The 12,068-nt window shown below is 41.2% G+C and overlaps 1 protein-coding gene across 1 annotated transcript in view; it reads right to left on the minus strand.

The window, feature by feature from the left end:
* Crybg3 (crystallin beta-gamma domain containing 3) overlaps window positions 1-12,068 on the minus strand; it is a 119,055-nt gene that overhangs the window by 24,099 nt on the left and 82,888 nt on the right. Inside the window, exons 16-17 of the mRNA XM_031364187.1 lie at window positions 8,120-8,229; window positions 5,815-5,941 (exon numbers count right to left, since the gene is read on the minus strand). Of these exons, the coding sequence (XP_031220047.1) occupies window positions 5,815-5,941; window positions 8,120-8,229 (237 nt within the window). The remainder of the gene's footprint in view (window positions 1-5,814; window positions 5,942-8,119; window positions 8,230-12,068) is intronic.

Consider the following 12,068-nt stretch of genomic DNA (forward strand, 5'->3'; position numbering starts at 1 on the left):
GAGAAGAGAGAGAGAGAGAGAAAGAGAGAGAGAGAGAGAGAGAGAGAGAGAGAATCCCTAAATTTTAATTAAGGGAGGGAAAAATGAGTTGAGGAGAAAGGAGAGGAAAAAAATTATATCTAGTACTCACTACTGATTAGATGTTTGAAAATTGTCATAGGAGAGGAGCAGATTGTAATAGTAATGATGATGGACTTCAGCAGAACTGGGAATGAAAGAAGATGCCTAAGATGGGAAATGGGATGCCCAAGCTCTGCTGTGGAGGGAGTGCTGGGAACTGTTTGGGCTACAGGCACGGAGTCCACTATGTGGGCCAGGGGGAGAGGTGCAGAGCCCTCAGGTAACAGGGAACGTGGTGAAGACGGACCTCTGGGGAAACAAGCACTGAGGGAGGGCAGGGCAGGAGGATGAGGAAATCATGCATTTCATGGCATGGGTTCACTAGACTAATTCTCTGCTGCCTTTTATTTAGTGCTTACTAAAAAACATGCTACATGATTGGTACTCAGTAATTAAGTTGAATAAATAAGTGTAAAATGAATGTTCAGTAAAAAGCATTCGTGTTCAGTATTCTTAATATTTCTACAGAGAATTCAGTCACTTTAAACATCCCCCACTCTTCAATCAGAGTAAAAGAGAAAGCCTTTAAACTTCTTTCTCCCACATTACTAATCAGTTGAGCTTTCTATTCCCGGAGGCTGCAGGCCACGCCACAGCCACCAAGCTTGCGGTTCCTGTCGTCAGCACGCTCTTTCGCACCCAATACAATCATTTCTAAATATAGAAGGTTGTGGTTTCAGCAACACACTTAAGCTTCTTTAAACCTAGCAGTTGATCTCTTTCATCTTAGGAAAACATCTGGCAACCATCACCAAGGTTGGTAAAAAACCCTTACAGAGAAACAACCCGACACAAACCCGCTCAGAGGTGACTTGAAACTTACACTAAGAACACTGTCAAACACATCAGCTTCCATAAACCCAGCTAAGGCTCGAGGAGATCTGGAGGAAAACTCCGGACCTCTGTTCACTTTCCCAACACCACCTGCTCCCCCACTACTTTCCTCAGACACCAAGGCAACAACCAACAGTTTCCCATGGTAAATTCTAGAGGAAATCTAAGAGGGAATTAGGATCACTGTCCATGCTCCTCATGTGACAGGTCACCCGACCTCCTCTAGGCCAACAATCCTTTTCTTCTTTTTTTTTAAAAAAGTGGGCTCCATGACAAGGGCAGACAAAGAGTACACCGAGGACTTTTAAATTTCCCCATCTCATCGCCAAAACTCCGGTAACAGAGACCACCTTCCTGACTCCCTATGTGTATGGTGTACCCTTTGAATATTATCTTGTCAGCTTTAGCTATACTCTAAGATGAAGGAGAAAAGCCATTTGATAAGACTGTCTTAAAAAGCTTTCAGTCACAGATCAGAAGTGGACACACAATGCCGAGTTTGTGCAGATGCACCGCGGATGTGACTCTCTGGCTCCTCCCCTCCACTGTCATGAAAACAGCCAGGACCCTGATTAAAGATGATCAAATCACCACCCATCCACAAGTAAGACACACAACAAATGTGTGTCTTCAATCCTCAGTCTGAAGTCGAAGCTACTCAACTGCTCTGAGATGACTAAAAGATGTGAAAAATTTAAAAAAATAAAAATTCGTATACACCCACGTTTAAAAGTTCAAAGATTCTGGGGACTTCTGTGAACATTAATTCACAGTAGTCCCTCAAATCATGTGAAAACTAGGGTGGGCCAACTTCTTTCTCATGCACTCTAGATTAGTTGATTTATCTACACTAGAACTGAAAGCTGTTACCAGCTTGAAAATTGCTGCCGTATGTAACTGGTTTCTTTCTGAGGTGTTAACTGACACCCAGATAAATTAAGAGACTATCCCAAATCACATTAATAGGAAACAGGGCTAGGAAGCTCCTTCCACAGTGAAATTATTGCAACACTACAGATTATATATCCAGGGACTTCTCAACTGTAAGATCCACTCAACAGACAGAAGTTAGCCTGGATAAAATGTCATTCATAGAACAGGCTGATCCCACATGAAGATGAAATCTTAAGGCGCCCAGTGTGATAGCATTAAGGCACTGGGCACTCAGTCCTAACAAATCTACAAAACTGCAGGCAATACCCTCAAAAGCTGCAGGGTTCATCATTCAAAAGAAAACCAACACACTAGCTGATATGTAAACTTAACGCAGCCAGACAGAAACATCTCCTAGAATGAATGGAAAATCACACAGGCTAGTGGCGGGCTGGAGAGATGGCTCAGCCGTTAAAGACTAGGCTCACAACCACACCGGCTAGTGGCATAGCCACATACAAAAAGGCACCTCATCCGAAGACCACTGGGGAGCAACAAAGAAAGCAGACAGGAGGGGGAAACAGAAGGCCAGGGTCTAGGACTCTCCAGGGGAAGGAGACACGGATACTGCATGTGACTGGGACTTGGAGGGATGGCTCTTTTGTCAGGGAGTGGCAGCCTATAGGTATACTGATTCCAACATGCCTACCTTATTGTAACCAGATATCACGCTCAAAAACTAGTCTTCTGGTGACAGAAACAGTTTCACATGTTCATCCTGGTGGGCAGAAAATGTCCCACACAGAATTTTCAAGCATTCCAGCCACTAGGATCTTCTTTTGTACAGATTACAGAAAATTTAGTTGATTCCATCCACCAAACTGAAAATCTTTCAAAACCCCCTTTTTTTTTTTTTTTTAATAAGGTACTTTCGTATTTAGGGCATCTTTTGTTTTCAGAGTTAATCAATGCCAGACATTATCTCGGTTGATATGACCACTAAAATTTCCTTTAAAAATACAATCCATTTCCCTGTGAATGTGTCTGACTTTTCCAACGCTTTTTTAAGACCTGTGCTGAGCATATCACATTTCTGTCTCTGTGCCTCTTACCGTTTCAGCAGTCTTCGCCTGGCAGACAGGAAGCATTAGGGGCCACTTACTCTTTCAGAGTTAGTGTCCTTGGGGCGAGAGAGAGAAAGAGAGAGACCTAGAAGTCTATTTCTAGCCTCACTCCTCAGCCAAGATGCTGTTCTTAGCCTGATACCAAGAATACTCTCTCCAAGAATGCCTTGGGAAAATAAGATGATACTACTAAGGTTCAGATCAAAAGGAGCTGAGCTCGGACCTTACCTTACAGTAAGCTCTGGTCGGAAGGTCTGAGTCACCCCCACTATAATTCAGGGCTTATCATCAGCTCTGTGTGCATCACAAGCTTTGACCAGCCATGGTCGTGGGGAATCCTCTTAATAAGAACCTTGATGTAGCCTGGACTACTATTACTTCGGTTGCACAGATCCTGGAGAACAGAAGCCTAGAACAGGCAGCCCACAGGGCTGGCTTTCTCACACTTAAATTTCTAAATATATCTGTGGCCAAGAAGAATTTATGTACTCTACGAACATGAGCCTCCGTGGGGACTGAGGTTAATTCTGCATAGCCTAGGAACTAAAGTCCTTGCTTCCCAAAATTCAAGTTTAAGTTAAAGTCATTGCTTCCCAAAATTCAAGTTTAAGTCTATACTAATGGTACTCCATGTCTTAATGTCCACTGGAAACCTGAGTAGCAAGTTGTCCTGTGACTCAATTATTATGTAAATGTAATGATGCTATCCGTTTTATAATTAAGCAGCTATAACAACTTTAAGCATCCCATTTAAAACTTTGGTGGCTTTATAGAGTTCATTTGTTGTTGTTGTTGATACTTGTTACAGATAACAAATGAGAAAGTGTCAAATGTCGAACATTTCTTTAGGTGCTTCTCAGCCATTCGGTGTTCCTCAATTGAGAATTCTTTGTTTAGCTCTGTACCCCATTTTTTAATAGGGTTATTTGGTTCTCTGGAGTCTAACTTCTTGAGTTCTTTGTATATATTGGATATTAGCCCTCTATCAGATATAGGATTGGTAAAGAACTTTTCCCAATTTGTTGGTTGCTGTTTTGTCCTATTGACAGTGTCTTTTGCCTTACAGAAGCTTTGGAATTTTATGAGGTCCCATTTATCAATTCTTGATCTTAGAGCATAAGCTATTGGTGTTCAACATCCTTAGTCATCAGGGAAATGCAAATCAAAACAACCCTGAGATTCCACCTCACACCAGTCAGAATGGCTAGGATAAAAAACTCAGGTGACAGCAGATGCTGGAGAGGTTGTAGAGAAAGGGTAACATTCTTTCATTGCTGGTGATATTGCAAGCTGGTACAACCACTCTGGAAATCAGTTTGGAAGTTCTTACGGAAATTGGACATAGTTCTACCAGAGGACCCTGCTATAACACTCCTGGGCATATACCCAGGAGATGCTCCAGCATGTAATAAGGACACATGCTCCATTCTGTTCATAGCAGCCTTATTTATAATAGCTAGAAACTGCAAACAACCCAGATGTCCCTCAACAGAGGACTACTCAGCTATTAAAAACAATGAAATTTATGAAATTCTTAGGGAAATCGATGGATCTGGAGAATATTATCTTGAAGGAGGTAATCCAATCACAAAAGAACACACAGGGTATGTACTCTCTGATAAGTGGATATTAGCCCAGAAGATCAGAATACACAAAGTACAATTCACAAACCACAAGAAACTCAAGAAGAAGGAAGATCAAAGTGTGGACACTTCATGACCCTTCTTAAAAGGAGGAACAAAATATCCATGGAAGGAGTTGCAGAGACAGAAACTGAACAGAAACTGAAGGAAGGACAAGCCAGAGACTGCTCTACCTGGGAAACTTCCCATACTCAATCATCAAACCCAGACACCATTGTGGATGCCAGCAAGTGCTGGCTGACAGGAGCCTGATATAACTGTCTCCTGAGAGGCTCTAACAATATCCGACTAATACAGAAGTAGAGGCTCACAGCCATCCATTGGACTGAGCATAGGGTCACCAATAAAGGACCCAAGAGAAAGAACCCAAGGAGCTGAAGGGTTTGCAGCCCCTTAGGATGAACAACAATATGAACTAACTAGTACCCTCAGAGCTCCCAGGGACTAAACCAAAGAGTACACATGGTGGAACTAATGGCTTCAGCAGCATATGTATAGCAGAGGATGGCCTAGTTGATCATCAAGGGCAGGAGAAGCCCTTGGCCCTGTGAAGGTTCTATGCCCCAGTGTAGGGGAATGCCAGGGCCAGGAAGCAGGAGAGGGTGGGTTGGTGAGCAGAGGGAGTGGGAGGGGAACAGGTTTTTTTTTTGTTTGTTTGTTTTTTGTTTATTTTATTTCATTTGTGTGTGTGTGTGGGGGGGGAGACCAGGAAAGGAGATATCATATGACATATAAATAAAGAAAATATCTAATAAAAAATTTTAAAAAAAGAAAGTGCCAAACGTCAACCAGGCTGAGGAAAAGTACCAAACTGAGACGTAAGCACACGCCTCCATTCCTCTAGTGGTTGGGGCTTACATTCTGACTCATCACCTTCAGCTGCGTTTCATGAGTGAGCCTCCATTTCATAATAACCAACTGTTGAATTATTCCTCTTTTGATAATTTAGTGTTCCCTATTATAATAGTTCTCCTACTTTCATACTGTAAACTGTTCTTCACAGAGCTCTGCCTTTCATGTACATCAGGGTACTCAGGAGTTGTGAAGAATCCTGTGAGGCACACGTGAGCACAGCTGTCTCCTTTTGCATGCTCAAATTCAGAGACACGATCCAATTTGTATACAGTTACAGAGCTTGTAGTGGTGCAACGACTGGACTCCTTGTCTCCCAAGGTTCTTACACACCTGTCTCATCAGCACACGCCCAGCAGATTACTCACATAGTCGATGGGCTTGAGCGCTCTGACTCTAGCTGATGGGCAGCCACAGGAAGTGAGATCAATGTAGAGGCCCTCTTCCAGGACACACTGATGATAGAAGCCGTCTTCTTGGTAATACAGGAGCCAGCTATTAAACAAGCAGTAAGAGACTCAGATTGCAATCAGCCCTCAAGGGTGTCCTGTCTCCAAGCTACAGAAACTAGGGTACAGAAGTCATGGTACTGGGCAGTCCTGGTCAAGAAACAGTGACTACTCTTGTTTAGTTTCTGCTTACTATGCTTGGGGTATGAGTCATAGACATTGTTTCACTGTGTCCTCAATAACTGCTTAAATTAATTTTAAGTTCATTTTTACAACCAACATACTAACAATTATAAAAGCTAATATAATTTTCCTAAGATTCACCACTTAAATGGCAGAGTTGAAATCTGAAATAAAAAGACATCTGCTTTCTACTAATGATATCTGTAAACTTTACTGTCTTCACATTAAAAACCCTGGGATCAATTTATGGTGATGAGTAATAAGAGTAATTATGTTATTTTGGGGAAAAGTTTTACTTGAAAGTATACCTGTCACTTTTATATCAGACAGCTAGGAGAATTTTTCTTTAAAGTGAGTCCTTCATGTTACATTTTATTCTCTACACTACACACCGAAACCCTGGTTAAGGATTCTCTTTCAAAAGGAGGAGCCCAAGGGAGTAACTAATTGGCTATTAGCAATTTAGTTTGGGTGTGTTTAAATTTTAGCCCTATAGTTTAAGAATGTCAGCACTATCTGTACTTTACCTAGGCCAGGTTAATTCTGAATTACCACAGGAATGAATGCTAAGTGGCACCAGAGTTTACTGTCATTTTTTCCTTATGTAGTGACTATTCCACTGCTGACATTTATCAAAGGCTTTTAAATGTATTAGGCAAGAAGCAAAGTCCTTTGCTTGCATTATTTTATTTATAATTGCTTATAAATCCTTTCAAATGTGGCTCAGCGGTAGAGCACTTGCCTAGCATGAATGAGACCCTAGGTTCAACTCCCAGCACCAGGAGCAGAAAACAACCTTTTGGGAGGGCACTATCATCATTCTTCCTTCATACACGAGGAGTCTGAGCACTGGGGATGACCCAACTTAACTAGTTACATAGCTGGGAAGGCGGGGGGGGGGGGGGGGGGGGGGGGGGGGGGGGGGGGGGAGACTGGGTAAGAAAACACAGATTTTCCCGTAGGGAGAAACCTTCAATGCCTCTTTTTACTTGATAAATGAAAATTCATCTTGCAGAACATTTTCTTTTTCACCCTAATGGGGGAGAGACTCAAAGCCAGATGGCAGTGCAGAAACTGTGTGGAGTCCTTGCTACACAGTTTCTCTCTCACAACAGTGGGAGCAGGCCATGTTTCTGAACTCACAAGACTTCATGTTTCAGTGCTGTAAAATTACCAAACCCTTTGGAAGCAAATGCAGAAAGAGATGTAAAAAAGACCAAATTAGAAGAGGGGTAAGGAAGCACAGAGGGAAAACTCTGCCCGATGGGGAGAGTGGAGGTCAAGGAGGTCATGCTGGGGCTGGACCCTGAAGAGTATACTTGGATGAGTAGTCAGTAAGGCTTAAAACTTTGCAGCTTAATGGAGAACAAGGAGGTAATGAGAGCCTACGACCAGAGTGCCTGGTGGAAAGCTACTAGGAAAGGCAGTGGCTCTGGGTGAGTGAGGAGCAAACATGCCATCCATTAATGCCAGCAAGTATTTCCAGTGGTGATGGCTTTCTCACAGTCATTTAAGGGGACAGTGGCAAGTGGATGCTGCTGAAATAATATATTCCAGATCTCATGATCAGTCTGAGACTTTTGATTTGCTTTATTTATTTTATTTTCTTTTGTTTTTTTCAAGACTGAGTTTTTCTCCATGTAGCTCTGGCTGTCCTGGAACACACTATGTAGAACAGGCTGGCCTCGAACTCAGAGATCCGCCTGCCTCCTAAGTGCTAGGATTAAAGCATGCGCCACCACTGCCCACTCGACAGTATGAAAGTTTTTAACATATCCTATAAAATGAAAAAATATCATTTGCTGACTACATTTACCAATGATCCACAATCTTTGCCAAGATCGGCAAACACAACAACAGCCTTATCATTTATTTTCAGAGCCCACAAACTGAAAAGTTATTTTACATTTTAAGTGCTTTTAAAAATTAAGTTACTGTGTATGCCAAAATAAAATAAAATAAATAAATTTAAAAAGCCTGTCCTCCATAATCTTAAAAGCCTAGGACAAGTGACAGGAGAAGAGTGGAGAAGCACACTCACCAGCCACGGAGAGCCTTAAAGGATGCCGGCGTGAACGAGGTCAGGTCAGCACATTCTTTTATGAAATCGATACACTCTCCTTGGAAGCCTGCTTTACTGAATGCTTTGAGCTGTGAGAACATAATAGTAATTGACCGTGAAATGGCTGCTTAACATCATCACAGGCAAATAAACCTTAAGGCGCTCATAAAAGTTCAGCAGGACATTAGATTCATGTTTTATTTAGCATCCGTCAAGTTATGTGAAGAATGGTGACAGTCTCCTGAGCACACCTTTATTTTTCCTTACGTGAGAATGAAATTTCAGTATTTATCATATTCATCATAGCTTGTGTCAAACTGTGTGGGACTAGCCCCAGATTTATGGTGAAGAACATGAGAGGTGTGTATTCTAGATTATGGGCTCACTTTTCTGATAATATCTCAAATGTACAGTTGATTATTAATATAGTATAACTGAATATCACACTATTTTTCTACTTGAGTTTTTGTCAAGGTAAAACAGACAATGAAACTCCAACTAAAATTCCCCCTTTGAGCTGGAAAAAAACCAAACCAAACAAACAAACAAACAAAAAACAAGCTTCAAGTGGCCTTGAATCAAAAGTGAGAAAGAATGAATTACTGTGCCCTATATATGAATAGCTCATCATCCTCTGGAGACTCTCACAGGCCTGGCCCAAGGCCCAAGTGTTTGCATGGTAGCAAAGAATGCACTGTAGTAATCTGCACACAGGACTCCTGCAAAGGCAGCCATCAGAAACACGGCTCCTTGAGCAGTGGCTGCTCAGCATCACCATCATCCTCTGATGGGATCTGGTTCTTGACAGTTTCATTCTGCCCCATTTTGTTTGGTCTGATACCAAAGATCCACCAAAAGCCGGGAAGCGAGAACCCTGGCAGTCCCCTGGCCCACAGAGGTGGCTTTCACAGGTGGCTTCCTGTTGTGAATGCACACCATACTGGGAGCATCAGGCACCAAGGAACTCACTGTTTTAAGGAGAAGATCCACCATATTTCGGTCGAGAGAAGAATCCCAAATGAGATATATGCTTTATAATGTAAAGATTCATAAGACATGAAGCGCAAACTTCTGAAAACACAAATTTTCTGCAGCTTGCAAACACTATCCCAGTTCACAGAAACGCTACTTGAAAGTGGACCACACAGACATCTTACTCAGAACATGTGCTTCTGGTTTGTAAAGTGTAGTTTTCATATGTCGATGGGTTTAATGTTTGTGTCTCTCCATGTAGACTTTGCTCAGCATGCAGGAGGAGTTCAGTCTCAGCACACCCCCAGAACACACACACACACACACACACACACACACACACATACACACACACACACACACAGACACGCACACACGCTGGCATTTCAACATTCCACCACGAAGTCAGGAAATGTCAAATTCCAGATTTGGCAAACATGCAGGTGTAGTGCAGCTCAGATAATTCAGTGGGAAACCCCTTCTAGCCCTGAATCTATTTTCATAAACAGAAGAATTTAAATTCACATGCAGTATTTTGATAAACTATTTCTGTGCAAACATTTGGAAACTGGCTTCAACATATACTTGAGTTTATTTCCTTCTTTCCTGTAAGTTAGGAAGTACATGGTTAAGTCAACATTAGACCAAAGCTACAAAACAGCCACCTCATTTTAGCCACCCCATCAGTGCATCAGAACAGATGCTCTGAGAATGGTCTGGACCGGCTCACCCATGAAAAGCACCCTCAGGATATCAGAAGCCAGCTCTAGGCATAGCAACTTGCAAACAGTTAAGTTGTAGTTTCCATTCTTAATAAAATTAATTGATAGTGGTTTTGAAAATTAAGGTTGGAGAAAACACAGCTATACAAATCACTATAGCATTTTCCTTTAGACTTTCATAGACAATAGATGTATAAAACAGATCAACATGTTTCTTAGAAACTAAGCAAACAGAAGGACAAGATATGAGTTATCTTCAAACTCCATGAATTACCATGGACCATGTAGGAAGGTGTCTATGCTTACTTACCATTCTCCTCTATGGAAGTACACAGAAGCAAGAAAGTAGGGGGACAAAAGAAGGGAGAGAAGAAAGGAGGGGATGTGAGGAGGGGGGAGAAGAGAAAAGGAAAACAAATTCTGCCACTGAGGATACGGTCATCACCTCACACCACTGCCACACGTCTCCAGTCTAACTACTCCCTTGAGGCAGAGGTAATCAACACTTTATGATTAAGATTTTGAAAAACCACATCTCACTGTGTAATTTTCATTTATAATACACATTAAGAAAATGTAACAGAATCTAACTTGACAAACTAAAAATCCAGTAACTTAATTACTGACTAAACACAGATGGCCTTCTCAATTTATTTCACAGGATCAGCAGGGACTTTTGAAATCATTTTATTCACTTTTACACTAAAATAATTTCTAAGAGAAGTTTTCCTTTCTAATTGTCACACAACCATGTGGACATCCTCATAGATACACACAGACAATACACTACCAAAAATCTGTTTGTTTCCAGTCTTCAATTAGACTCTACATAAAATCACTAACTTCAATTAAATACACCATAAAAATCTTATCTTTCTGGTTACCCAGGAAAGATCATATTTGTTTAAATAGTTCTTCATGGGCTTTGATTGTATAAGGACACCCCTATATCACCGCTTTTCAACCTTTTTCATACTTTAACATTTTAATACAGTTCCTAATGTTGTAATGACCCAACCATAAAATTATCTCATTGCTACTTCATAACTGTAATCTTGCTGCTGCTATGAATCATAAATATGCAGGCTATCTGACATGTGACCCTACCAAAAGGGGTCATAATGTACAGGTTGAGAACCATTGGCCTATAGGCAACAGCAAACATAACTATTATAAACCCTTCAATCACTTCAAAGTTCAATGAAGCTAAGTTATGCCGCAAGAGAAATTGCCTTGTTTCTTTTTCATAGATACAATTATGTATAGGGCAAAACAATATTTCAGTGTTTCAAGACTAAACAATTATATTTGTAAATAGATTCAAGAAAGGTCCCCAGGAATGCAGGATAGTTGGTTAGGTCAAAGGGTAGAGTAGATTAGAACTCATACAGAATACTGGTTCACTCTAACTTCCCCTAAGAAGAGATTACATTTCATGATATTTTATCTAGCAATGTTTATGACATCTGACACCTGCTAAGTCAGAGAGATGGTGACAATAATCCATAGCCTGCTCACTCTTTACTTTGTTTGAGGGAAAATAAAAACAAACTGAAATGCCACTTCTGATGATAGGAGCACTACTGTGCTATGTGAACCTTGAGTCGTTGGTATCAGACTTCGTGACTGGTTTGCAGTCTCAGGAGAAGAGCATTCTCCTCCATGAATGCTGGTTTTCTATATTAAGATTAACAATTAGATATAGATTTTCATGCCTATCTAACCACCAGCAAGTATGTGTTTATAATCTCATGATGTATATTACTCTCTGCACATTTTCTAGATTCCCCCCCACCCCCGGCCCTGGGGTGGCTTGAAGTTTCTCTTGAGATAATTAACATAAAACACACACACACAAAAGTCCCTCTCTGACTTGAGCCTTGAAGTGTAGCTGTCTCCTTATCCAGACAGGAAAAATACCTTTTGGGAACACAGCCAAGATTTGCTTGTTCTTGTTTATATAAACATAAGTAAGAAAATGTCTGACATGGGGAGGGGTTTCTGACGCTGTGTAAACAGAGGCTTAGTATGCACGTTAGCAAGCATTAGCTCCCACACCTGCCCTTCCCCTCTTCAAGGTTGACATGGAAAGTGGAAATAATATAACGAAAACCCAGCAATCTGTCCGCCCACTACATTGAAGTTCCTTTTTAAAAAACAAAGAGCAGACCATATAATTGGTCACAAATCAGTCCTCAACAGATACAAGAAGATTGAAATAATTCCTTGTATCC

Source organism: Mastomys coucha, unplaced genomic scaffold, assembly GCF_008632895.1.
Source record: "Mastomys coucha isolate ucsf_1 unplaced genomic scaffold, UCSF_Mcou_1 pScaffold12, whole genome shotgun sequence".
In the NCBI taxonomy this organism is placed as follows: Eukaryota; Metazoa; Chordata; class Mammalia; order Rodentia; family Muridae; genus Mastomys; species Mastomys coucha.